At 47.9% G+C, this 26,607-nt stretch overlaps 3 protein-coding genes across 4 annotated transcripts; 2 read left to right on the top strand and 1 right to left on the bottom strand.

Annotated features, from left to right (window-relative positions):
• Positions 1-144: 144 nt before the first annotated feature.
• Positions 145-13,858, bottom strand: asap2b (ArfGAP with SH3 domain, ankyrin repeat and PH domain 2b). 2 transcript variants are annotated; one of them, XM_068341877.1, is made up of 28 exons: positions 13,823-13,858; positions 10,718-10,790; positions 9,797-9,942; positions 9,647-9,721; positions 8,978-9,027; positions 8,748-8,877; positions 8,577-8,662; positions 8,430-8,505; positions 8,254-8,340; positions 7,529-7,632; positions 7,208-7,277; positions 6,011-6,098; positions 5,884-5,932; positions 5,640-5,806; positions 4,186-4,319; positions 3,970-4,064; positions 3,692-3,881; positions 3,492-3,577; positions 2,885-3,000; positions 2,665-2,732; positions 2,470-2,577; positions 2,163-2,397; positions 1,819-1,929; positions 1,339-1,591; positions 1,166-1,224; positions 860-924; positions 659-778; positions 145-566 (listed from the first exon to the last, which is right to left on the bottom strand). In XM_068341877.1, exons 1-28 carry the CDS (start codon positions 13,841-13,843, stop codon positions 492-494), a joined length of 2,937 nt encoding a protein of 978 aa, XP_068197978.1. In that variant the 5' UTR covers positions 13,844-13,858; the 3' UTR covers positions 145-491. The 2 variants fall into 2 exon arrangements, with proteins under 2 accessions (XP_068197978.1, XP_068197977.1); XM_068341876.1 differs by lacking the exon at positions 13,823-13,858 and adding an exon at positions 12,539-12,973.
• Positions 13,859-14,516: 658 nt separating this feature from the next.
• Positions 14,517-21,983, top strand: LOC137613043 (protein NLRC3-like). The gene is made up of 11 exons (XM_068341875.1): positions 14,517-15,212; positions 15,459-15,535; positions 15,624-15,698; positions 16,220-16,327; positions 16,553-16,625; positions 16,859-17,069; positions 17,203-18,994; positions 19,086-19,259; positions 20,100-20,273; positions 20,382-20,428; positions 21,019-21,983. The coding sequence occupies exons 2-11, from the start codon at positions 15,477-15,479 to the stop codon at positions 21,561-21,563; spliced, it is 3,258 nt and encodes a 1,085-aa protein (XP_068197976.1). The 5' UTR covers positions 14,517-15,212; positions 15,459-15,476; the 3' UTR covers positions 21,564-21,983.
• Positions 21,984-22,258: 275 nt separating this feature from the next.
• allc (allantoicase) lies at positions 22,259-25,767 on the top strand. Its single transcript, XM_068341880.1, has 12 exons — positions 22,259-22,342; positions 22,436-22,555; positions 23,461-23,511; positions 23,638-23,725; positions 23,909-24,028; positions 24,119-24,198; positions 24,267-24,399; positions 24,483-24,638; positions 24,905-24,978; positions 25,057-25,165; positions 25,242-25,360; positions 25,479-25,767. Exons 2-12 carry the CDS (start codon positions 22,466-22,468, stop codon positions 25,632-25,634), a joined length of 1,176 nt encoding a protein of 391 aa, XP_068197981.1. The 5' UTR covers positions 22,259-22,342; positions 22,436-22,465; the 3' UTR covers positions 25,635-25,767.
• The last annotated feature ends 840 nt before the right edge of the window (positions 25,768-26,607 follow it).

Here is a 26,607-nt window from a genome sequence, read left to right as displayed (position 1 = left end):
TTTTCAGTTGTTTCCTGAACTATAAAATATTTCCATGTTTGCACAGGGACCCATTTACGTGATGCACACGTGAATTTGCTCAGAGGTTGTACCTCAACTCACCAGGAGGTGGCGATACTTTATGAAATTAAAGAGGAAACAAAAAAACTCCAAAGTTCAAGACTTCAAGATGATTTAATACAAATTTAACTCAGCGTGATACATTTATGATCTTTGGAAATATGTAAAAATAAAATTCTGGAAACAAACATGGATTTTAAAAATAGGTGGAGTCAGAGGCGGAGTTAGAGGTGGAGTCAGAGTTGGAGCGCTTCTGTTTAAAACCATCTGGGCGGAGGAGAGTGAAGCTTTCAGGTGGAAGAAAAAACGAGCTTCATTGTTTTCAGTCCTGCTGATTCAGGTCTTCCATGTGTTGGCGATCTGATCACTTCCTGGCGATCACAGGAAGTGACCGGTGCGACGGCGTGAATCATCCCCATCACACCGGGCCGTCAGTCTGAGATGAAGTGGACGAAGGTGACGGGGAACATCCCCCGCCTGCCGGGGTCTCCTTCGATGTGACCGAGCTGAAACACGAACAGGAAGTCAAGCGTTTTCTGAGGCGTCGGAGGGAAGTGACGTCGTGCTTCCTGTCGGGGGAGGCGGAGTCATCACTCACCCACCACTCGCTGTCCTCCTCCCCGTCCACCACGATCACCTCCCCCTCGGAGAAGGTCAGCTCGTCCGGGTTGTCGGCTGAGCAGTTGTAGATGGCCTTGACTCGCTGCGGCTTCTGCTTCTGCACGTTTCAACATTCCGATTTAATTCACGTTTAAACGATGATAAAACCACAACAAAGACCATCGTCATGGCGACTCACAGCGTAGGTGCTTCTGGGCTTTGGCGTGGGGGGAGAAGGACTCTGAGGAGATCTGGGCTGCGACCCTGCAGAGGAAACACGACGATCCTCAGACTTAATCGCAAACATTTACGGCGTTTTTCTACGTTTTACGGTAACTTCAGCGGACGATCTGATTGGTCGATCATTGTCAGTCAACGTATTAACGACCGACGGTCCTGATTCAGTTTAACGAGACGTCACGCCCAATCCTGTGACAAACACGAGAAGCTAACATGCTAACGCTTCCGCCTGGGTTGTCATGAAAACAGTGTTTGGTTTGGGTACCGCGTCTCTCTGCCGTCCTGGTCCTGATGGGCGGTCTCTGAGGGCGGTGCTTCGTCGATCTGAAAACACACAAGACAATCACATTTACAAACGGGGTCAGACCAGTTCTGGTCCAGTACGACCCCCCCACAGACCAGTACAATCCCCCCAGACCATCCAGAACCGTTTCATACCCGGTGGGTGACTTGGGGGACTTGGGTCCCGGTACCGGGGGTCTGCTGGTGTGGTGACTCGGTACCGGTGGGGGGTGAGACGGAGCTTTGTAGAGGGGCGGGGGCGGGATGCTGGGTGCTGGTGGGATTCCTGCTGTCGGTGGGGGAGGGAGGGGGGGCAGGGGGGTGTTCCTGGCTGACGAGGGCTTGTTGTCCAACATGGTGGACCTCCTGTTCGCTGGGGGAGGTGGGGGAGGAGGAGCCACTGGGAGCACTGTGGGGGGGGAGAACCAATAAACTAATCATGTGATCAATCACGTATCTCCATCTGATCCTAAAAAGATCAACTCTAGAAGCAGAGATGTGATTGGCCGGTGGAGGAAACATCTGTTGAACATACTGGGACATAAATTAGCTTAGCGTTAGCGGTTTGTGAGGGAATAGCAGAGGCTAACGGGTGACATGCTAACTACAGGCTAAGCTACAGGTAGCGATACTCACCGTACATGGACGAATTGCGCTCGGGGGTTTGAGGGTTGTGGGGGTCGGAGGAAGACCGCTGTCGTCCTACTGTTTCTACGGCAACAGGTTTGTTGTGCCCTGTATTTTGACCTTCAGATAGACAAAACAATATTTGTGATATTCGTCTCATTTGAAGGTTCAGTCGATGATAACGATTAACATGTGGTGCAATGCTAACAGCTAACAGGTTAGGCTAGCTCCACTAAAATGGAGTTGGACCAGGAGGAGCCTGGTGGGAGGAGTCAGAACAGATCCTAATCATAGCATGACTAGCAAACCCTAACTGTGACTAGCTAACCCTAGCCTAACCCTCGCCCTCTGACCTCTCATTGGCGCTCTGGGGGGCAGCGGCGGCGTCGGTCCGGGGGGCGGTAGGCCAAAGTCCATCATGGTGCCGTAGGTCTCGTTGCTGATCATCATACTGGGCACCTGGGGCCTCTGTTTGTCCCGGACCAGGCCGGCGGCGTCCCGGGCCAGCACTGCCAGGTTGGGCTGCATGGGGGCGGAGCCCGGTACGAAGCAGCTGACGGGACGCTCCTCACGTCGGTTGGGAATGGGCTGCAGAGAATGGACGGTTACGCGTCGTCACCACTTCCTGTTTCCGAGCGCTTTGATGTAAACGCAGCTGACCTTGTCCTCCATCTCGTCCTCGCTCTCGTCCAGGTCCTCGTTCTGGAGGCGCCACTCGTACTCGACGTGGACGTGGACGTTAAACTTCCCCGTCTGGGCCTGAGTCAGCTGAAACCAACGCACAGCAGCGTTTTTTTATCGCACGCCGTAAAACGACATCGGGAAATCAAGAATGTCGGGTTCTCTCGGTCGTACCAGGTCTTCGCAGCGGGAGTGTCGCAGGCGTTTGGAGATGTCCACCGGCGTCTCTCCGGCGTCGTTGGCTGAGGACACAGGTTTAAGGTCACGAAGGTCAGAAATATGTATCAGCAAGTAGAAGTAATCAAACCAGCTGACGCAAAAAATCTGACTACTGTTGCCTCGTTTCCGTTACAGCGTGAACAACGGCGACCGGAGGGGTGTGTCGTGCTCTTACTGATGGACACCGAAGCCCGTCCTCTCAGCAGCAGCTTCAGACACTCGCTGTCGTCCGTCAGGCAGCAGTAGTGCAGTGCCGTGCTTCCTTTGGCCGTCTGCTTGTCCAGGTTACCGCTGGAGACATAAAGTTGTCTTACTGCATCAGCGCCGACCCACTATGTACCCCCCCGACTAAGGCCGCCAACAAAACTGGTTTGGTTGGTTCCCAGGTACGTGAAGACCGGACCAGAATTAGGATGCAGGATTTGTTTACACGTGTTTCAGGTAAATACTTTTTGCTGTGTCCTGCTAAGCAGTTAGCAATTGCAATTATTGGAGTTATTGAATTGGAGTTGGGGTTAGAGATGAAATTAGGTCTAAATCTAACAGTTCTTGACTTGAATTTATCTATAACCCCAACTACTGCAATTAGTCGCCAATTATCTAATCGTTTTAGACCTCATTTAGTCTATATCCCCAACTACAACCATTGGCGAACAATGGTTGTAGTTGGGGATGGAGACTATATGAGGTCTGGATCTCAATGGTATCAATGTTCAGACTCTCAATACCCCAAGAACTCATTAATCCATCAACAGATGTATCAACAACCGTCACATCCTGACCTGTTCTGGGCAAGGAAGTCAACTATGTGGAGGGAGTTCCTGTCACCCATACGGACCGCCAGGTGGAGCACCGTCTCTCCAGGTTCCTGACGGACATAAACACCTTCAGTGAGGACTCAAGCGAAGACGGATTGAGAAGAAGTCTCCAATGTCAGAGCTTCAACATGTAAAAGCGTGAATTCTATGCAGTTGTGCCGTACGTGTTCATTGGGCTGTGGGCAGGACTCCATCAGGTCCACCCCCTCAGCATAGACCTGGATCAGAGATAGGATGTCCCGGTTCCTGACAGACTCATATAGAACCTGCACCCTGGATGCAGCGTCGGCACAAAGTCGCCGGGCGTAACGCTTCTCGGTGTACTTTGCTGTGATGTAGTCCTTCCTCGTTTGCCTAGAAGCAAACACAGGTGAGAACGTCCCAAACTGAATCCGTGTCTAGCCTTCTTTCATCTTCAGGTCACGTGGGCCGTGTCGCTCACATGTCACTGGTGGGACCTGGTTTGGTTACGCCCTGCGTGGACAGATCTGCCTCCATGATCTCGTTGAAGCTGGCGTTTCCCACATTCTTTGCCAACTAAAATGCATTTTGTGAAAAAAATATTTTGCCGTTTCTGAGTTGTGCCCTAAAAACAAATCCTCATTTCACCAAACCCTAGAACGAGACTAAGTTCAGCTTCCTGGAGATGCTAACTCACCAGCAGCTCAGAGGTTCCAAGGACGTCCAGGTCCAGACTCTGGATCCTTGAATAGTGGACCCCCATTTCTCGATGGATCCCTGAGCACTCGATGCAGATCAGCACCCCAAGGTTGGTGGACAGCCAGGTGGGGGCTGGTGGGACCAGATGGGGAATGTTTGTAAGTTTCTGTCGACATACAGCTAGAAACTTTTCTGGAGTGAATCTAAAGTGTATCGTCTTGTATTTTGTCATATTGTATCATGGTATAGTATTCATTGTATCTTACCGTATTGTATCTTTGCATTGTAGTATAGTATCATATCGTACCTCATGGCATTGTATTGTGTTGTATGGTATCATTGTGTTGTATCGTATTCTATCTTATCCTATTGTATCATATGTCATGCATCGTATCCATCGTATCGTATCTATTGTATTGTACAACCTGCTAGCATGACTGCAGACTTTATAAATCTCATGTTGCCATGGGCAACACGTCAGAGTAATTATGACACATTAGGTGTCGCCTGAACCGGTAGGTGAGGATCTGATCCAAACACGGACCACAAACAGCCGCTGACACACAGATGAAATGATGAAGGAGCTGCTGGCAGACCACAGTATCGTCTTCCTGTAGAAACCCGTCGGACCGGCAGGACAGACAGATGAGGAACCTTCCTTCAGTCTGACTAAACAACACGGTGACACCTCAGGAGCACAAACCCAACAGTCTGGTCCAGTGAGGTCTAGTACCAGAAGGTTAGGGGTTCTACCGTTCTACCAATGGCTCCATTAGCTCCAACAGCAGTACTGGATGTACTAGCAGCAGGAGCACTAGCAGAGCTATAGTCCCAGTGCTAGTGTCAGTACCAGCTGTGTTAGTCTTTCTTACTGGCAGAACAGCTAGAAGTAACAACAACAGTATTAGTCGCAGTAGCAGCAGTAGTTCTTGCAGTATCAGTAATGGTATAATGACTGGCAGGATGAGTCGTTGTAATAACAGTAGTACAAGCAGTATGAGCACTAATATATGCCCTTAGCAGTACTAGCACTAGTACTACCAGCATCAACACTGGTCCAAGCAGCAGCAATACAAACACTAATAATAAAACTAGCAGTACTAACACTAGCACAAGTACTAGCTCTACCTCTAGCCTTATCACTAGCCTTAGCATTAGTCCTAGCTCTAGCCTTAGCATTAACCCTAGCACTAGCACTAGCTCTAGCCATAGCATTAGTCCTAGCACTAGCCCTAGCACTAGCCTGAGCTCTAGCCCTAGCACTAGCCTGGACTCTAACCTTAGCACTAACTCTAGCCATAGCATTAGTCCTAGCACTAGCCCTAGCACTAGCCTGAGCTCTAGCCCTAGCACTAGCCCGGGCTCTAACCTTAGCACTGGCCCTAGCTCTAGCCTTTGCATTAGCCCTAGCCGTAGCCCTCGCTCTAGCCTTAGCATTAGCGTGTGACCGACCTGGCGCTCCACAGTCGCAGCAGCCGTCGTTGCCGCTCATCCTCTTCACCTCCTCCACGATGGCTTTGGTCAGCTCCTGCACGATGTTGTTCTCGCCTTCGCTCTGGTCGCCTTTGAAAGCTTTGTTCAGCGCCTCCTCTTTGCTGTTCTGCAGCACCGACATCCAGCTGGACACAGGTCAGAGGTCACGTCAAAGGAGAGGTCAAAGGTCAGGCAGAGACAGGCAGGTGGCGCTCAGCCTTACATCTGACACTCGGCTTCATCCTCAGCCTGGAAGTGATAGGTCCGGTCGTCTGCGGAGGGGGAGGAGCCACAGGCTTACGGTTATAATTGGACGTATGTCCGCTGGCGTCGGCGCGTCAGCAGCTTACGTGAGAACAGGTCGAAGCTCTTCTTCTCGTCGGGGTTCCTCTTCACCTGGCAGGTGAGCAGGTTGAGTTTGGCCGGCGGTCTGTTAGCCTGCAAGACAAGAAGCAGGGCGGCGATGAGAGGGGCCGCCTGTCAGACCACAGCGGGACTGAAATGAACGCGCAGTGGTTCTGGATCTGTTTCCATGGCGACTATGAAGCTACAGAGCCCGCCCACACTAGGTCGGCCCCCTTCTACGCCAGACCCGCGGCCCGGCTGGGGTCGATCCAGGTGCTGCTCCTCCCTGAGTAATCATAAACCCCGCCCCCGGGACCACCTCCCATACCGACTATGCAACCATGATGGATCACATGACCGCTGTTCCAACATATTTGAAGTGGTAACCGTGACAACAGTCACGAGGGATTTGGTTACGTTTGCAGAACAAATTTTAATTAATTGGTGCAGAAAACTTGTTTGCTTATTTCCTGATTAGTGATGACATCACTGATCAGACTGACCAATCACTGAGCAGCACCTTTCATTGATTGGTTTTTAAGTTAACACCTACCGAACACAAACCTCCACTGCTTATGACCTAAAAAACACCAGCACGTGATAGGCTGAGTCTAATCACGTGACTCCTGGACCACGGTAGCCCCGCCCCCAGAATCTGCATCTCATTATAAATCTGACAGTTATCCCAGAAAAACTAATTTGACTGTTGACAGTTTTTTTCTTCGAGATCCAGATTAGGAATTTAGATGAATGTGACTCATATTTTGACAAACTTTATTCGCTGACTATTAAAAAGGATTTTAATCATCAAACCTTTTATATTTTTAAGGCTGAAGCAGAAACAAGAGGTTGAAATAATTCATTCAGGTGCGTTCGAGACCCCGCCCCTTTCCCCACCCTTCTCTCTGCCATCCTTTTTCTTATGCTCTTCCTTCTCCTCCTTTTTCTCTTCCTCTTCTGCAAGCTTTGTCCTGATTGGCCGTTTGACTCTTCATGTAAAAACTTCAAAATAAAAAGAAGGAACAAAAATAAGAAACTAAATGAAAGCCTAAAATCAAATCTTGTGTTTTTTTTCCCCCGATTGAAACGAAGAAACAAAAATAAAACCTTTTTTTTATTTTAATGGGTTTGACGGGCATGCAGAGGTGGGTGGAGCTTCTCATGCAGGTGGACCAATGGGAGAAGAGGGTCTGGCGTCTTACCGTGCCGTGGCAGATGGTCAGGAAGCCGTTCTTCACGGAGCACTTCCTCTTCTGCCACACTTTCCTCAACCTGCGGACGCGACAACCGTTAGCAACCGGTTTACGCTCCGTTTACCACGAGCCAATCAGAGTCAGTGGAGGGCGGGGTCACAGCATCATCACAATAGGTTGAACCCCGATGACAGCTTAGCATTAGCTTGCTATGACTCTATTTTTACACAACTGTGAACAGGGAGTGAGCATAATTCTAGCTTCTGCATCATTTTTTTCCACTGATTCCATGTTTTTACTGTGGAATTCTGGGACATGGAGTTCCCTCACCCTTCGCTCTTCTTGTAGAGGACGCCGGAGCGCTCCGTCCCGTGAGCCTTGTTGCCCTGCAGCTGATGGAGGCTGTAGCCGGCGTTCTGCTTGGTCTGAGCGTCCTGAGAAGAACAAGGAACACATGCTAACGCTCATGCTAACTCTCATGCTAACGCTCATGCTAACGCACATGATAACAGTCTGACGTCATTCTAGCATCCTGAAGTGCATCTGTCCTATCTGTATAACGGCTTCTACAAACTACGCCCAACCAATCCAATGGAGCCCTGGATGCATGGGCCACGCCCACATTCTTTATGACCAATCGGACGTTAGCTAGCTCGACAGCTGCTACACAGGGATGGCAGATAAGACCGTAAGGAAGAGCTAATTACTAATCAAGAGCAATAATCGGTCCATCTAATTTGGGGGTTTGCGAGGGGGCGGAGTCTATCCCTGGGGGTGGGGCAAACCGTTGGTTTGGATATGTTCTTGTCCTGTGATGAACCTCCAATTAGAACTCATGTGTTAGCCTGCTGATGCTAGCATCTGGCAATGCTATCTAGCTCCAGCCTAAAAATAGATGCTAGCATGATCACAAACGTTAGCCTTTTAGCATCGGTGAACTTCAAAGTCTCATAACGCTACATCCGTTATACTCTGACGTATTATTGTGGCTACGAGGCTAACAGCTAACAATGGAACCAACGGGCGGCCAATCAACAGGCTTCGTTTGGTCTCACGTCTTTGTTTTCCGACTGCAGCGACGTCTTCAGGACGTCCCGCAGCTGACTCAGCTGTTTCCTCTCTCCGTCGTGCGTCTGCTTGATCTGAACACCACAGAAGAAGACGTCAGTGTTTCCCGCGGGTCGCCGAGGAAGCGCGCAGGAATTTGACTCCGCCCACTCGTCGTCCTCACCGCCGTCAGGTCCGTCGCCAGCTTCTCCACCGACGGCTTCAGACTCTCCACGGCTTTCAGTCCATCCTGGAAAAAACTGAAAAAACAAACAAACAAACGATTGGGAGGAGCCAATCAGAATCCATCTGGCCCCGCCCCCAAACCTACTTGCACTGAGCGTGGAAAAACTTGATGAGGTTCTGCAGGAAGTCGACGCCTTTCTTCACCTTGATCTCGTTTACCTTGAGGAGATACTGTGGAGCGACAGCAGGATAACTCGATCCGGTCTCACTCGAGACGGGTTTACTCTGGCCCCGCCCCTTCTGGGCGGGTCCTCACCTCACACATCTGCAGCTGGAAGAGGCGCCTCTCCTTCTCCATCTCCTCGGCGATCTCTCCGCCGCTGAATTCGGTGCGGATCATCCCGTGCTGCTTGGCGTGCTCCCGCTTCTCCTTCTCGATCTTTGCCCTGCAGAGGTCAAAGGTCAAGTGAAATCAATATATGAATAAACTTTATTTCCAGTTGGGCGATTGGTGGTTGTGTTCTTGATCTGTGGTTTGGTTCTTACAGCTTGGCCTCATAATCCTTCCAGGCTTTATCAAATGGTTTCTTCAGGTCCTGAAGGGGGAGAAGTCACATGATTCGTTCTGACCAATCACAGCGCAGGACCGATCCACAGAAACAGACTTTGACCCGTAAGTCACTCAGGAAATATTTAAGGACGATAACAAGTATGAGGTTGTAGTTCCACCGATAAAAACACACGAGGACAATAAAAGCAAATAAATAATTATTATAAATAAAACAATAATAATAATAATAATAATTATAATAGATAAAATAATAAGTAAAAAACGAAGTTTTGTAGCTAGAGAAGCAAAAAAAAAAAATCCCAAAATGTTTTCCTTTTCTCAAATTTTTCATCATTTTTAAATTATTTAATTTAATAAATTACTTTAATTTATTAAATTATTTATTAATTAACATATTCTCAGTAAATCTGAATTAATCCTAACACAGAATTGTTTATTCTATTTGAAACAAATGCTGTTGAATGTCTGTACGCTAACTGTGTGATGCTAACGGTTTGATGCTAACAGATTGGGGACAGATGGGGGAGTAATTATTTTAACGTCATGATATCATAAACAAAGCTTCAATGAAACCACAGTAGAATCCGATCTGGAACCGGATGTAGGTCCTTCGGACAAAATGTGGCGGCGGCGGCGGTACCGACCCCCTTCACGCCCTTCAGGTCTCCCTTCAGCAGGCTGTCCAGGGGGAAGGTGATGATGTTGTTCATGTTCTGCATCTGGAAACAGGAGCTCAGCGTGAGTCGGGTTCGGGTTCCCACGGTTCCTGACCCAGCAGAGCTCCGCCCCCTCACCAGGTTCTTGAAGAGCGCCGTCAGCTCTTTGGTGAACACGGTGAACTTGAGGAAGGCGGAGCCGACCTCGGCGTCCTCCCTGCAGACGAAGTTCTCTCCGAATTTCTCCATGGCCTGGACGTACTGCTCCTCGTTCTCCACGTGAGCTGAAACAACAGACGCGTCTGATTATTACCTGATCGATTACCAACAATTGATTTGTGATTACTGATTGGACTCCTCCTATTTGGGCCCGCCGTGAATTCCTGTTTGCTTTTATTTTGAAGAACGCTGTCAGTTAGCTACTTCCTGTCATGTCATCTCACCTCCGCCGGCACACAGACGGTTAAGTCCCCAGTGGGCGTCTCTCCCTCGGCATGCTGGGACAGGACAGCGCTATGACAGGAATGTGTGGAGGTGAGACTCCACCAGTCTGAACACAGACCCATTCCTCGCAGAGCCTTTCCAGGACTTGTTCCCCAACCCGAGTCTGGTTCTGACCTTTAACCCGAGTCCAGAGGACAGAGGCTCCGCCTTCCTCCATCAGAACCTCCTGATCAGAACCTGATCAGAACCTCCTGATCCTCTAAAGGCCCAAAATCAATAGAGAGAGACATTAAAGTGTTCCTCTCTCTGATTTTGACTTCACTTCCTGTTTGGTGTTTACTATTTCCTGTTTCCGTAACGTGGATCTATTTCTTTCTACATCAGTGGATTTTCCCTTCATACTTGGTGGGAAGCCTCTGGATTGGTCCAGGCTTTGCATGTGGTACATCTGCCCCACCCACAACCCAAAGGACGTTGAGGGGACTCTACAGACTACGGCTGATGCATTGTTCTGGATCGACAAGCCCTTGGTCGGATGCTTTGGCCAACCGGCGTGCATCCCACCAGCTGCTGAACCAAAACCCGGTTAGCGTGTAAACATGTAGACGTGCTCACCCAGAACAGACGTGTTCATGGCCTTCACCGACTTCTTGATCTTGTAGAGAACCGATCGGTCCACGTCCAGCGCCTGAGGAGGACAAATCACAGAAGAAGAACTCACACGTCCAGCCCAACACAAGCCCCTGATTTATTAAAAAAAACATATTTTATCAACCAACACAACAAAACACGAGCTACGTCTGTACTCCACCAACGAGAACGAGATCCGGTCTCACTGATGTTGTATCCATCCGCCAACACGCGGTAAAGAACGAGATCCGGTCTCATTGATGTTGCATCCCTCCGCTGTCAGCCGGATCCAGTTCTGTCACGTCTGAAACACGAGAACCTGTGAAGACCTGTTGGGCGGACCCTGAGCTCGTCCCTCTGGTTCATTCCATCCGTCTGAACAGATCGGACGTGTTCGGACGCGAGACGCTTTAAACCTGCGAGGAGACTGAAGAAGGAGGTTCCCAGCGGATTCATGGAGGTCTTGTTGGAGACGCTTGAGGAGGCCGCGGCGGGAGAGACGGGGTGAGACCGATCTTGTTTGGACTCGATCAGACGGGTGAGGCTGCATCGTCGCCCCTGGGTATGACACCCCAGCATGCAACAGGAGGAGGAACTCGCATCAGAGGTTAAAGAACATTCATCCAGGAATGAACAATTGGAGATGTGGATGCGCAGACCGGTTCAGAGGTTCACGCAGCGCGATTTGTTTGGCTAAAGTCTTCCGTTGTAGCTTCTGATGAAGCCAAAGATGGAGACGAGTTAAACACCAACAAACAAGACAAACACAGAAGTGACTCCATAAGACTTGTACATCCAATCACAATTGGAGCCCCCAGAGCCCCTGAGATCCCAAAGAAATATCATTTTCTCTTTTCACTATAGCCTCCAAGCTAAAAGCATTAGCATGTTGGCAATTTCATTCACTTTTTTTGAACAATGGTGGATGGATTGAGCTTCGTCAAACTGCTAACAGTCGTTACAAAACCTTTAACTTTAAATGCTTCAAAAGCAAGTTTTCTTCAGTGGATGACCTTCGACCTGCTGGTTCCTCCTATCAGTTCAGTTATAAATGTTCACCATGCCTTGCAAAACAAAGAAGAAGCTCTCTTACAAAACGTTGAGAACTTGGGTGTTTCACCACGAGGAAATGATTCTCCAGGTTCCTCTTTTCAGCAGAAAGCTGACAAACATGAAGCTGAACCGCTTCAACACAAAATGTGTTTCTACAGGAAAGGCCCAAAGTCTGACAGAACCTTGAACAAAATCATCACAGAACACAGAACACAGGTCTCAGAGAGTCTACAACCAAACCCTCATGACCTCACAATCAAACCAACAGAATCTGGACCCAGATCCTTGTAGCGCCCTGAAACAGATACGCTTCAGAACCTAAAACTGTTGCAGAATCCAGAATGAAAGCTCGACAGAACCTAGAACCATAGTCTTTAGGAACCTAGAACCAAAGTCTTTAGGAACCTAGAGCCAAAGTCTTGAGGAACCTAGAGCCAAAGTCTTTGGGATCCTTGAACCAAAGTCTTCAGCAACCTAGAACTAACATCCTAAGGAACCTAGAACTAACATCCTAAGGAACCTAGAACTAACGTATTTAGGAGCCTAGAGCCGAAGTCTTCAGGAAACCTAGAACCAAAGTCTAAGAGAACCTGGACCCACAGTCTCACAGGCTTCAGTAAACGGAGACAACATCAAAACAGTAATAACAACAATAATAACAATAATAATAACACATAAAGTGGGAACCCTTAATCCCCACAGTACACGGATACGTGACGTCACGGGTTCGTTGCGGTGCGTGTGCGGTTCTACCTCCTCCAGCGCCGCCACCGCGTTCCTGCAGTGGGACATCCTCGTGGTGAAGCTGGACGTGGTGGGGGCCTTGTAGTCCTCATTGGTCTCCGCCACGAACTCCGTGACGGAGATCAGCTCCGGCATCGTGGGCTCCGAACGCGGCGACAACACGACGAGAACACCCGAGTCAGCCCGCAGGTACGAGGACACACCTGGACCGGCGGGAATCCGCGGACTCACGCGCTCAGCCTGTCGGGGGTCCGGCGCGCGCGCCGCGTCATCACTGGAACTTTAAATCACGCGTGGGGTGATCCCACTATCTGTCCCGCGAGCCCGGGGAACACCGACACCCGTGACGATCCTCACTTGTCCACCTGGAGAGGCTGCTCGTCAGGGCGGGGACACGAGACGCGGAAGAGTCCCGCTCCAGCAGAGGGAGGGGGACGAGCGTCTGGAACAGCCGCGTTATAACAGAGCATAGCAGTAGATATACACCAGAATACTGTATACTCACCTGTAGAACCGTTCAGTTGTCCAAATGTATGAGGAAATTCTGTATGACTCATTATATTATTCTATTCTATCCTATAGTATGGTATATTATACTGTATTATAGTGTAGTACAGTTAAACACAATACAGTATAATATACTGTCGTAAAGCGTAGCATATTATACCCTGGTATAGCATACCATGGCACAGCATATAGCTTAGAACAGTATATTATAGTATAATATAATGTAATATAGCAAAGTATAGTATAGTATAATAGCGTAATATAAATATAGTGTAGTATTGTATAGTTTGATGTAGTACAGCTTATTGTAGTGTAGTATAGTATAATATAATATAGTATGGTATAACATAGTAGCATATAGTATAGTATAGTAAAGTGTAATATAGTGTATATAGTAGAGTATCGTATATCAAAGTATAGTATAGTACTGTAGAGTAGTATATACTAAATGTATTATAGTAGAGTTTTCCAGAGTAGTATGATATAGTAAACTACAGTACAGTAGTGTATATGGAATTTAGTACAGTTGGACAACATAGAGTATAGCCGAGTAAAATACAGTATTGGTATAGTATAATAAAGTATAGTATAGCAGAGTATTGTATAGTAGAGCAGAGCATTGTGTACTGTAGTAGAGTATGGTAGGTCAGAGTGGAGCGTGTACTGGACACAGTCGTGAACTGGGGGCTGTGATGGTTTTACAAACAGAACCTCTGGTGATCGTCAGTGGAGAAAAGATCAAGTGTTTCTTTGTGATGATTAAAAGCTGATTGACTGTAAACGTACCAATGAGAGATGTCCGTCCATCTCCTCGAGGACAAGGCGACTGGAATTGTCTCGTCTTTATCCGTCTTGCGGGTCATGGTTGTATGGGGGCCAGAGGTGTGCTAGGGGCCAGAGCTGGGCTGGGGTCCAGAGGTGGGTTAGGGTCCTGAGTGGGCTAGGGGCCAGAGGTGGGTTAGGGTCCTGAGTGGGCTAGGGGCCAGAGGTGGGTTAGGGTCCTGAGTGGGCTAGGGGCCAGAGGTGGGTTAGGGTCCAGAGGTGTGCTAGGGGCCAGAGCTTGGCCGGGGTCCAGAGGTGGGCTAGGGGCCAGGGGTGGGTTAGGGTCCAGAGTGGGCTAGGGGCCAGAGTTAGGCTAGGGGCCATAGGTGTGCTAGGGGCCAGAGGTGTGCTAGGGGCCAGAGGTAGGCTGGGGGCCAGAGGTGGGCTAGGGGCCAGAGGTGTGCTAGGGGCCAGAGGTAGGCTGGGGGCCAGAGGTGGGCTAGGGGCCAGAGGTGGGCTAGGGGCCGCCCCAATGAAGAGATGTTTTGATGTTAAATGTGGCTTCTCTTTTGCTCTGAGGCACAGGAGACGCTGAGCAGGTCTCCATCAGTAGATGGTGAACTATCGCCACCTGCTGGTCAGAAACATCATGTCACTGTGACTGGACAGCAAGAAGGACACGTGCTACAATATTTACGTTTATTTCCATGCAGTAAAGAAGAGTGAAAACGTGTAACCGTCCTGACTTGTTTTGGGTTCTCCTGTTGAACAATTGGCTCCTGAATCAATCGATAACTTGGAGGTTCCTGTTCACACAAGAAAAACACAAAAGTAGTCATAACAGCATTATGAGAAAGTTAAAGACAGTTCTGATGAAGAAAGTGGGATTGTACCGGGATTTGTTTCACATAGCAATGAAAGTGAAAATGTTAGCGGCCTGACCGAAGAAATGTCACCGCCCCAGTTTTCCTGCCATCAACACAAGATGTTGGAGAACAATGGATGCAAATCAGCTTAGTTTACCTCCAAGAACAGCCAACCCCGCTGTGGACAGGTGGAACAATGTCATTCACGTGGAAACAACTGAGATTTGTGTCACAATTTGTTTCTACAGGGACATTATGCAAAAATGCGAAAAATAATTCCTCAGCTTTCACTTGCTAACATTTCTGCGAGATGACTCAACAGAATGTCACTCAGCAAGGTTTGGTTTGGCAAAAGAGACAAGGAAACTGACTCACCACTCAGAGGTCACAATTTACTTGCACTATTCATACGACGGGGTTTATTTTTCGAACTTTGTCCGGATATCAGAAACTGCATCCATCGCAGAATCATGCAGAGAAAACTACTAGAAGCATCTTTACTCTCACTTTTTCATCAACTCATTAAGGACCTGAAGTGACCTGGACAGGTGAGAATCCACTCTGTGAACGTCGATGGTGTGTTGTTTCGTGTCGATTGGCTGATGTTTCAGCTGCTACTTTGCATTCTTGTTGTTGATGATGACTAGTTTTTATTCGTACTCGCTGAAATTAGTGCTAGTAGCTGTAGTAACTAAAATATTCAGAGTACCTACGAACCGGTTGGACAACATGAAGCCATTCCATGTGTGGGCAGCATGTTGTCGAACGCTTAGCTGATATTCTTGTGTTTGAAGGGAGTTTTTGCCTCCAAAATGTCTCGACGGGAGGATGGAGCAGTTGGAGAACATGAGATCAAGAACAAACCTGAAAGGTGAGATGATGATCTTTGACTACTGTTCGTGCCATGGATCTCAAAACCATCTGCCATGGTTCAAAGCTGTCTGACTCTTGCCTTGAAGGTCATCGTCTGCCATTAGCATGCATTCCATGGACCCTCCTATAGTTTTCCTCCCATCGACTCCATCTAAACCACAGTAAGTCTGCAGAATGTTACTGAAAACACAGCCGGACATTTTAAAAGAAGCCATAAACATGTCATATAGATATGTGTTAACATGTAGAGGCAGAATTCATGACGCCCTTCCGTGGCAAAGATACAAGAATCAGACATTTGCCTCGTCGGTTGGGTGGTTCAGGCATCTAGTTAAGATACTATCTGGGTGGATCCCTTGGAGATTTTCCTTCTGAGTCCAACTAGAAGGAGAGCCTGGAGTAGACCTGGACCTCAGTGGAGGGGTGACACGTCTCTGGTAGCCGAGGAATGCCTTGGGATTCCTGGAAGAACTGTTGTTTGGGAGAGGACCAACTGAACCTGCTGTATCAAGAAGAAAATGATCCACGGAATCTGTCTGACAATATTATTACTTTCATGTCTGTCTGTTATAAAGCGTTGCCATGTGTCCCCCAACATTTCTCTGGAGTCTTTTATCTCACATTGGAAGCTACTAGCTAATCAGTGCGGGCACAATCTAACCGCTAACTGTGTTTATTGAAGACTGCAGCTGAGATCAGACTCTCCTAAACCCAGCTGTCGGTCAGCAAAGAGTGATCAGTCTAAGGGACTTTCTCCAGAGTTTGGACCAGAAACCCCTTTGGACATGCTGTGAGTATTTAAGACCAGCACACCAATGTCATGTCATGTGTAGGACCGAGTTCTAAAAGGAAGTTAGAAGATGCTACCTCTAAAAATAGCCAGGTTCTGATTCTTTCCTTTCCAAACAGGGATGAAGATATAATTCCATCTAGCAGGGAAGGTGAAGATTTCTACTTGATACACATGGAAAAATCAGAGCTAGACTTTTACGTTGCTTGCAATTTTTCTCCACAGAGGTCATGAGGATAATTCCTCCATCGATGGTGAAATACCTCCACAGCAGTTCAACCTAGGATCCATATTCAAGGTGTGCAGATGTATAGGCTGAGATCGTAGCAGAGTTACCCTAGGCTTGCATTTGCTAGCGGGTCTTCGGGTGTTCATGCTGACACCACATTGACCACATTCACCAGACTTCAATTGAAAAACAGCAACAAATGATAAAATAACTTAATCAGCTGATGTTCTAGGTCTGTTAGCTTGTGTGCTTTTTAATTGCATCACTGAGAAAATACCGTTTCACGTTTGAATCTTTCCCAGCAACTTGAAGATAACATTGCTATTTTTGCAAAGAACGAACTCAAATGGTTTCAGAAGGTTCTGAGTTCAGACATCATGGAACACTCAGAAAGCCAATGTGAAGACGACGACCGGAGGAGGAGGACGAGCAGCAAGGAGGCTTTCCTGAAGATCGCACTGGACACCCTGAGGGCAATGAAGCAAGAGAACCTGGCAGATGTCCTGCAGATGAGTAAGAATGGAAACATACACATACTGTATGTACAACATATCAGTAGAGGCAACTTGATCACGTAGCAATACTCAAATGTTCATCAGCTGTGTGGAAGCAGGAACTTACTGATTTCTTTTGGTGCTCATTTCAGAGACTGTGGCACCGGTGTTCCAGAGTAAGCTCAAATCTAACATCACAAAGAAGTTCCAGCGTGTTTCTGAGGGGATCCCCAAAGCAGGAACCTCAACCCTTCTGAATCAGATCTTCACAGAGCTCTACATCACAGAGGGGGGGGTGGCCAGGTTCTACGAGGAACATGAGTGCACACAGATTGAAGCCAAGAAAACAACCGGACAGGAAACAACAATTAGATGTGAAGACATATTTAAAGTTACAGCTGGAAGAGATGAACCAAGCAGACTGGTGATGACAAAGGGAGTTGCTGGTATTGGAAAAACGGTCTTGACTGAGAAGTTCAGTCTGGACTGGGCTGAAGGCAAAGCCAACCAGGACATACAGTTTGTGTTTCCATTCACGTTCAGGGAGCTGAATGTTCTGAGAGAGAAAAAGTACAGCTTAGTAGAACTTGTTCAACAATTGTTCTCTGGAGCCAAAGAAGCAGGAATCTACAGGTTTGAAGAATTCTGGGTTGTATTCATCTTTGACGGTCTGGACGAGTGTCGACTTCCCCTGGACTTCACCAACAACGAGATGGTGACGGATGTCACAAAGTCCACCTCCATAGATGTGCTGCTAACAAACCTCATTGAAGGGAATCTGCTTCCCTCTGCTCGTGTCTGGATAACCTCACGTCCTGCAGCGGCCAATCAAATCCCTCCTAAGTGTGTCGACATGGTGACAGAAGTTCGAGGGTTTGCTGATCCACAGAAGGAGGAGTATTTTAAAAAAAGATTCAGAGATGAAAAGCAGGCCAGCAGAATCATTTCCCACATCAAGACTTCCAGAAGCCTCCAAGTCATGTGTCAAATCCCCATCTTCTGCTGGATCACTGCTTCGGTCCTGGAGGATGAGATAAAAACTGGGGACAAAGATCTTCCCAAGACCCTGACGGAGATGTACATCCACTTCCTGGTGGTTCAACTGATTGTGAAAGGTAGCAAGTGGGATAGACGAGCTGAGACAAATCCTCTTTGGAATGAAAAGAACAGAAAGATGATAGCATCTCTGGGAAAGCTGGCTTTTAATCAGCTCCAGCACGGCAACTTGATCTTCTATGAATCCGACCTAGGGGAGTGTGATATCGACATCAAAGAAGCATCAGTGTACTCGGGGTTGGTCACACAGATCTTTAGAGAGGAGAGAGGGCTGTACCAGGACAAGGTGTTCTGCTTCGTACATCTGAGCGTTCAGGAATTTCTAGCTGCTCTTCATGTACATCAGACTTTCATCAACAATGGGGTCAATCTACTGGAAGAACAAACAACCAAATGGTGGTCTGGTATCGAACGTGTAGTCAAAAGTAAATTGGCACACTTCTATGAAGGTGCTGTGAACAAGGCCTTGCAGAGTCCAAATGGACACCTGGACCTGTTCCTTCGCTTCCTCCTGGGTCTTTCACTGCGGACTAATCAAAGTCTTCTACAAGGTCTGCTGAAACAGACCAAAAGAGGCTCAGATGTCAGTCAAAATACAATAAAATACATCAAGAAAATCATCTTTGAGAGTCTTTCAGAAAGATACATCAATCTTTTCCATTGTCTGAATGAACTGAGGGATCATTCGCTAGAGGACGATATTCAGCAATACCTGAGTTCAGGTAGTCTCTGTACAGAAAAATTCACTCCTGCTCAATGGTCAACTCTGGTATTCATCTTAGTGTCATCAGAAAATGTTCTGGATGTGTTTGACCTAAGGAAATATGGTGCTTCAGAGGAAGCTCTCCTGAGGCTCCTACCAGTGGTCAAAACCTCAAAAATAGCTCTGTAAGACAAATCCTGATATCTATCAATCTCTGAGTCATGGACAAGCAAGAGGACACTGATAATGGTGCATCTGTTGCAATCCTTTCCTCAGGATGAACGGCTGCAAACTGACATGGAAGAGTTGTGAAGCTCTGATGAGGGTTCTGAGCTGTCAGCCCAGTAGTCTGAGAGAACTGGACCTGAGTAACAATGACCTGCAGGACGAAGGAGTGATGCTGCTTTCTTCAGGACTGAAGAGTCCACATTGTACTCTGGAAGTTCTCAGGTCAGTGACAAGACTTAGGGTTACAAAAGAAGTGTCTAATTCAAGTTAGCGTTGGGGTTAGAGTCAGGTTTAGTGTCAGGGGTTAGGGTTAGGGTGAGGATCAGGGTTAGGGGTTAGGTTTAGCATTAGGGTTAGGGGTTAAGATTAAAGTTTAGGTGGTTTTTGCTCATGTTAGGGTTAGGGGTTAGAAGGGATGGTTAAATTTAGGGGTTAGTATTTCGGTTATGTTTAGGGGTTAAGGTTAGAGGTTGGGTTAAGGTGGGGGTTAGAGTTACAGTTAGGATGAACGTTGGGGTATAAACCAAGAGTTGGGACTGGCGTGAAATGATCAGTACACTAAAAAATTGAATCTGCATAACGACACAGTGCTAGTGTTGACACAGATCACTATGCTAATGCTAAAGGGTTGGGGTTAGCGTTAGTGTTAAAGTTAGTTTTGAGGTTGGTGTTCAGCTTGGGGGTGAGGTTATCGTTAGGATTAGGGGTTAGGTTTTGGGCTAGGGATATTGTGGTTCAGTGGTGGTTCATATGTGGGTCTGGAGCGCCTTCATTCTGCTGTGATATTCTGGTTCAACATGATGAGGATCCAATTGTTTTGCCTGTGTAGCAACGGCAGAGGTATTAACGAGGCTGAACATGACGTCTGCATGAATAGAATGTGTTGGCGTCATGGAATTGTCATGAAGTAACATGTTTGGGTGTGTGATTTTACAAAGCGATCGCTACAGGAAGTCCATTGTTTGAAAAACAAGCTGGACTGGAGAGAAGAAGGAGAATATTTCCTTCAGGTGACTGTTTCTGGTATCTTATCACTCAATTCAGCTTTTGGCTTCATCCCAGGCTTTCAGGCTGTCTGGTCACAAAAGAAGGATGCATGTGTCTGGTTTCAGCGCTGAGGTCCAACCCGTCCCATCTGAGAGAGCTGGACCTCAGCTACAATCATCCAGGGGACTCTGGAATGGCGATGCTGTCTGTCATCCTGGACGATCCAAACTGGAGACTGGAGACACTCCGGTGAGGATGGTTCTACAGCAGGTCTTTTTGACCCGAGAACCCTTTTCTGTCATTAAGAAGTAATGAAATAGCCATGATTCCCTGACCCAAGACTGTTTTTGCCTCTAGAATCGAAAATTGTGGGGAGATGAAACTAGCACCCGGTATGAGAAAGTGTAAGTGTTTATTACCTGTTTTCTAGAAAAGTAAGACAATTTTTTTTCTCTTGTCCAGTTTGTCCAATTAGTCTTAAGTTGGTCCAGTTAGTCTAAAGATTTTTTTTAACAACTTCCAGGGTTATGGTTCTCAACAAAGGACCAAATAAAGGTTAATTTTGGCGATGCAAATGAGGTCAATGCTATTTTGTCTTAATTGGAATCCACAGTAAAACCATTGTAGCACCACAACAGCTCACTATTGGCACTAGCATTTGCTGTAAATTCTTCTAAAAAGCTCTCTCACCCGTTTGAGTCCATGTCCTTGGAGCCAATCAGCCGGAGGAGCCTGAACTCATAGATGTCACTCCTCCTTCTGATGGACTCCAAGGGCGAGGCGTATAAAGCAGACTCCAGATCTGAGGACTTTGTCTTGTTCTATTGATTGGATCTTGAACACACAACTCCCATCAGCCTTGAAGTCTTGTGTCTACGAACTACAGCAGACTTTTAGCAGGATCACACAAAGACTGAGAGATGTGGACATGTTCCAACTTCAGGTGATTGTTAACATGAACCCTTTGGTTCTTCTGGTTTGTTCTGTCCGTCAGTTGGCTGTAAACTCACTCTGGACCCTGACACGGCATACAGGAAGCTCAAGCTGTCTGATGACAACAAGACTGTGGAGACAGTGAAAGAGTACCAACCCTACCCTGACCACCCAGACCGGTTCGACTACTACTGCCAGCTGCTGTGCACCAACGAGCTGACTGGTCGGTGCATCTGGGAGGTGGAGTGGACCGGGGCGGTCACCATCGCCGTGACATATAGAGGGATCAGACGGAAAGGCAACGGCATCAGCTGTAGTTTTGGAAAGAACCGACAGTCGTGGAGTCTGACCTGCTCGAGTGCCGGATACTCTGTTAGCCACAATTTAAAGGTGACCCTCATCCGGTTCTCCTCCGTGTCCAACAGAGCAGCGGTGTATGTGGACTGTCCCGCCGGTACTCTGTCCTTCTTTGAAGTCTCCAACGGCAACTTCATCCCCCTCCACACCTTCAACACCACCTTCACTGAACCGGTGTACCCGGGGTTTGGGATTGGGATTGGGATGGGCATCCCGTCCTCTGGTTCCGTGACTCTGTGCGATACCTAGAAGACACAAGCATCACGCAACGGATGCATGGGCGTGCATTTCGATCAGCCACTCCCATTTGGCGATGAAACGGTCCAATCAGTGAGCTCGTCAAAATAAAGCGTGAATAGATCACGCTGTGATACGACTGGATCCAGATCCAGAGCGTGATAAATTTGTATTACGTCAGAATGCAGCTACAGAGGTGTGTTTGATTCTTCGTGTCGGTGCATCCAGAGCATCACGTCGTCAGGTGCTACACCCACAAAAGCTAACTTGACCTTATGTTTATTTTTAAAGGTTTCTTTTGTGTTTTAACACAGTGTTCAGTCACAAATACGTTATTAATAATCATAAAGATTATTTTCTCAATTTGTTTTTGAAGAATCAATATTTTTATCAATTTAAAGGAATTGTTTACAATCCTATCTTGTCCTATATTGTCTGTTTTTATTTCATTATTAATTCTGAATCTTTTTTCACATTTTATAATCGAATAAACATGTGAGCTGAACTGATGTCTTCATGTTTTTATTCATCTTCGAGGCAGTAAAATATTCAAAACAATCTGTCGATGTAGAATTCAAATCAAAAACGAAATTTGGTGATGTTTATTGAACAATAGCACAAGCACCATCTTTTATTTTGAGATTTAAAAAATCTAACAAGTATAAAATCACACCCGGTAGGCGGAGTTTCTCCACTCGGGACGGGAACAGCTGCAGGTGACAGGTATCCCTCCGCTCACCTGTGACAGGTGGATCATCGGGTGGAGAACATCTGCTGCCATCTATTTTCATGTAAGTATTTGGTGCTTTTATTTTGGAACATCCTCTCCCTTCTCCCGACAAACCGAGCGGCCGGTGAACTTTGAACCGAACCCTCCTCTTCAGTCGCGGGTTCAGCGTCTACGGAGAGCCGGGATGTCCGAGAGGAAGGCGGCCGTGAAGGCAGCGGCGGAGCCGGACTTCTTACAGTTCAACGACCTGGTGTGTGATGCGGTCGGCGGGGAGGTGAGTAAACAACGGGGAGTAAACAAAGATAAACAAGATGCGCGCGCATTCTGTAGGTGAACAGGTCAACGCCCCTCAGGTTGCGTTCAGGGCACAGGAGTGATGTGTTCACGGACCTTAGTTTTTTAGTTTTAGTACAAGTACTCAGCTACACAAACAGGTGACACCACCACAGGGAAGTACCGGTCTCACTGATGTATCCATCCGCCAACACGTGGTAAAGAACGAGATCCGGTCTCACTGATGTATCCATCCGCCAACACGTGCTAAAGAACGAGATCCGGTCTCACTGATGTATCCATCCGCAAACACGTGGTAAAGAACGAGATCTGGTCTCACTGATGTCGTATCCATCCGCAAACACGTGGTAAAGAACGAGGTCCGCTCTCACTGATGTCGTATCCATCCGCCAACACGTGGTAAAGAACGAGATCCGGTCTCACTGATGTATCCATCCGCCAACTCGTGGTAAAGAACGAGATGCGGTCTCACTGATGTCGTATCCATCAGCCAACACGTGGTAAAGAACGAGATCCGGTCTCACTGATGTATCCATCCGCCAACTCGTGGTAAAGAACGAGATCCGGTCTCACTGATGTCGTATCCATCCGCCAACTCGTGGTAAAGAACGAGATCCGGTCTCACTGATGTCGCATCCATCCGCCAACACGTGGTAAAGAACGAGATGCGGTCTCACTGATGTCGTATCCATCCGTACTTAGAGGTTCTACTCTAAGTAGCTGATGTAGTCCTGTTTCCCAGCATGCATCACAGAGTGTTTAGTTTCATGCTAAGATAAACTTAGCAGTCAGCAGTCAGACATGATACTTAAAGCACCAAACCTGTCTTTGTTTGTTCAGAACAGTAAATAGAACTAAAAAAAATCCTCTCTCCTGATTGGTCAGGTTATTTTCGCTACAGATGAATGGTTCGCTCCCGCCGCCAACCTGCTGAAGGTAAGACCACAACAGACCAGGACACCCCCCCCACACAAACCTCCTGCTGCCAGTAGATCCCATTGGACCGTGTTTGTTGAGGGGACTATTTTCTCTGGCGGATGAATCTTCTCTGTGTCCCGGCAGAGGGAAGCGCCTCGCTTCGACGCCTCGGCCTTCACCGAGTTCGGGAAGTGGATGGACGGATGGGAGACGAGGAGGAAGAGGACACCCGGTAAGACCCCGCCCCGTCCCGTTAACGAAACCGGGGATGGGTCCAAACTGACGTGTGTGTGTGTGTGTGTGTGTGTGTGTGTGTGTGTGTGTGTGTGTGTGTGTGTGTGTGTGTGTGTGTGTGTGTGTGTGTGTGTGTGTGTGTGTGTGTGTGTGTGTGTGTGTGTGTGTGTGTGTGTGTCAGGCTACGACTGGTGTGTGATCCAGCTGGGCGTCCCGGGGCGGATCCACGGCGTCGACGTCGACACCTCCTTCTTCACCGGAAACCATTCGCCCCACGTCTCCATCCAGGCTGGTTGCCTAGGTAACCAACCCGTCTCATAGGCGTCGCCCAGACGTCGATGAAGCCGCCAACCAGGTGAGACGATACTAACGTGGGCGTGTCCCCCGGCAGATGAACCGCCCACCTTTACCCTGGAAGGAGACCGGACCGGCATGGCCGCCTCCCACAGTCAGCTGGAGGCCGTCGCCAAGGTAACGCTGACTTTGACATCATCAGTCTGCTGATCGTCTCGATTATAAAAGTTATTGATCACTGACAGCTGGGCTCGGAGGCGTGGCCTGTACTGGTGGGCGTGTCCCAGCTGAATCCGGGTTACTCGGACTGCTGCCATAACTACTTCAAGGTCACCTTCAACAAAAGAGTCACGCACCTGCGCCTCAACATGCACCCAGGTACACACACACACACACACACACACACACACACACACGCACACACACACACACTGATCTCACACCGTTGTGTGTGTCATCAGACGGAGGCATCGCCAGACTTCGGGTCTACGGCGTCGGACAGAGAGACTGGTCGTCTGTCTCCGCCCACCAGGACGTGGACCTGGTGGCTTTAACCAATGGGGGAGTCTGCCTTGGCTTCAGCGACGCCCACTTTGGACATCCACGCAATATGATTGGTTGGAGTTTCTTTTATAGTTTTGAAGCTATTTTTTATGGTGACACAGGTGACACTGGTGTAACAGGTGACACAGGTGGGACTGGTGACACAGGTGATGTGTGTGAGACTGGTGACACCGGTAATACAGGTGATACAGGTGACTGATGACGACAGTTTCTCCGGTGACGCTGCTGACACCGGTGCGGTGACACAGGTGTGTCTACACCGGTGCGGTGACACAGGTGCGTCTTCACCGGTGCGGTGACACCGGTGCTGTCTCTGCAGGTCCTGGCCGAGCCGTCACCATGGCCGACGGATGGGAGACGGCGCGCCGACTTGACCGACCCAAGAACCTGAAGGTGTGACCGACACACCTGAACCGTCAGCCTGAACCTCGGGTTTAAGGCGTTAACGTGTCCCTGCTGCTCGTCTTGCAGGCGGACCGTCGGGGCATCCTGCAGGTCCCCGGCTGGGAGTGGGCCGTGTTCCGTCTGGGTCATCCAGGCGTGATCCGCAGCGTCGAGATCGACACCGCCCACTTTAAAGGTTGACGCGCCCTTCAGGTGTTTCCAGGTAAAGTCCCACCGAGTGGGAGAAAATACCACCTGCGTTCTGTCTGCAGGAAACTTCCCTGACTCCTGCAGGATGGAGGCATGCTCTCTGACCCCCCAGGAGGAAGCTGAGGCCATCAGGACCAGATGGGTTTCTGGGAAATGGCAGGTTCTCCTGCCACCGCAGAAAGTATGAATTATTATTTGTTGGAAAAATTAATTCTTTTATTCAAATTCACTCGATCCCATTTAAAGGATTAGCAACAAGCCAATTAGCTCGAAGCTAATGTCCTTTGTGTGTGCTTTAGCTCCGCCCTCATCAGAGACATCTCTACGGCGATGCTCACCTGACCCTCAGCCGACCCGTCAGTCACGTCCGCCTCATCATCAGCCCCGACGGCGGTGTCAGCCGGCTCCGCCTCCTGGGCCGGCCCACGCCCGTGCCGCCGCCGTCCAAACTGTGAAACCTCAGACGCCGCTGAAAACCAGACATCCCAAAATGCTGTGCAACAGCGATGACATCATCCGTCAATTTTAATTTTCTACAAAATTATTTTTAATCAATTAAAATTTCAATAAACAATTTTTATGATTACACCCGTGTGTGTGTGTGTGTGTGTGTGTGTGTGTGTGTGTGTGTGTGTGTGTGTGTGTGTGTGTTTCATCAATGACGCCATCTTCTACAGAAATGAGCGATTTCTAAAAGTCAAATCGTCATTGATTTCCTTTATTCATCTCCTCCTCCATTCCTTATCATTCCCTCGTCCTCGCCTTCAAGGTCAGATTTAATCAACCAACACACACACACACACACACACACACACACACAACACACATATACACACACATACACACACAGTAGCAACAGTTTTTTCTCTCCGTGTTTATTTGTTTTAAAACAGTTTAGAAAACCTGTGACGACCATCAGACAGCAGGGGGCAGCAGAGACCAACATTTACCCGGGAGAGAACAGAGGGGGGAGGTGCTTTTAAAATCCAGTGGGGTTTTTGTTTAAACAGCAAAAAATCCTCCAGATTCCAGGATTAACTTGGTTTAGTCGTCTAGAGTCATGATGTTCTGATTAAAAGTCAGTTTAAAACAAAAAACACGGGAAAAATAAAAATGAACATCTGTCCACAACAACTACTGGACTTTAAAAGTGGATTTTATTTTATCAGTCATTCATTAATTGAGCATCGGTGATCTATGGTAAACATCGCCAAATTGTGTTCGTAAATTTAGATTTTTTTTCTGAACTAAATTAAAAAATAGAATATTTATAAACTTTATTAAATATGCACCCAATAATAAAGTGTGGGGACCGTTATTCGGAAAAAAAAAAAATCAGAATTGTTGATGAAGTGCGTAGGTGGGTGTGGCCTTCAGGTGGGAGGAGTTTGGGAGAATGCAAATACATTAAATATGTTTCCTAATTGA

The sequence above is a fragment of the Antennarius striatus genome, chromosome 19 (assembly GCF_040054535.1).
Source record: "Antennarius striatus isolate MH-2024 chromosome 19, ASM4005453v1, whole genome shotgun sequence".
Taxonomy (NCBI): domain Eukaryota; kingdom Metazoa; phylum Chordata; class Actinopteri; order Lophiiformes; family Antennariidae; genus Antennarius; species Antennarius striatus.
Note: the sequence above shows the minus strand (reverse complement) of the source record. Positions and strands in the feature narration are given on the sequence as shown.

What these genes read in the sequence shown, in the direction of transcription:
- asap2b (XM_068341876.1), bottom strand. Translation starts at nt 12,664, where the DNA reads ATGCCGGAGCTGATCTCCGTCACGGAGTTCGTGGCGGAGACCAATGAG. An exon ending in GCCCACAGCCCAATGAACAC is followed by an intron (nt 3,578 to 3,691) that starts GTACGGCACAAC and finishes TATGTCCGTCAG; the next exon opens with GAACCTGGAGAGACGGTGCT. An exon ending in ACTCCCGCTGCGAAGACCTG is followed by an intron (nt 2,578 to 2,664) that starts GTACGACCGAGA and finishes CGTTGGTTTCAG; the next exon opens with CTGACTCAGGCCCAGACGGG.
- LOC137613043 (XM_068341875.1), top strand. Translation starts at nt 15,477, where the DNA reads ATGTCTCGACGGGAGGATGGAGCAGTTGGAGAACATGAGATCAAGAAC. An exon ending in ATCAAGAACAAACCTGAAAG is followed by an intron (nt 15,536 to 15,623) that starts GTGAGATGATGA and finishes CTTGCCTTGAAG; the next exon opens with GTCATCGTCTGCCATTAGCA. An exon ending in TGGAGACTGGAGACACTCCG is followed by an intron (nt 20,274 to 20,381) that starts GTGAGGATGGTT and finishes TTTTGCCTCTAG; the next exon opens with AATCGAAAATTGTGGGGAGA.
- allc (XM_068341880.1), top strand. Translation starts at nt 22,466, where the DNA reads ATGTCCGAGAGGAAGGCGGCCGTGAAGGCAGCGGCGGAGCCGGACTTC. An exon ending in GTGATGCGGTCGGCGGGGAG is followed by an intron (nt 22,556 to 23,460) that starts GTGAGTAAACAA and finishes CTGATTGGTCAG; the next exon opens with GTTATTTTCGCTACAGATGA. An exon ending in CATCCAGGCTGGTTGCCTAG is followed by an intron (nt 24,029 to 24,118) that starts GTAACCAACCCG and finishes GTCCCCCGGCAG; the next exon opens with ATGAACCGCCCACCTTTACC.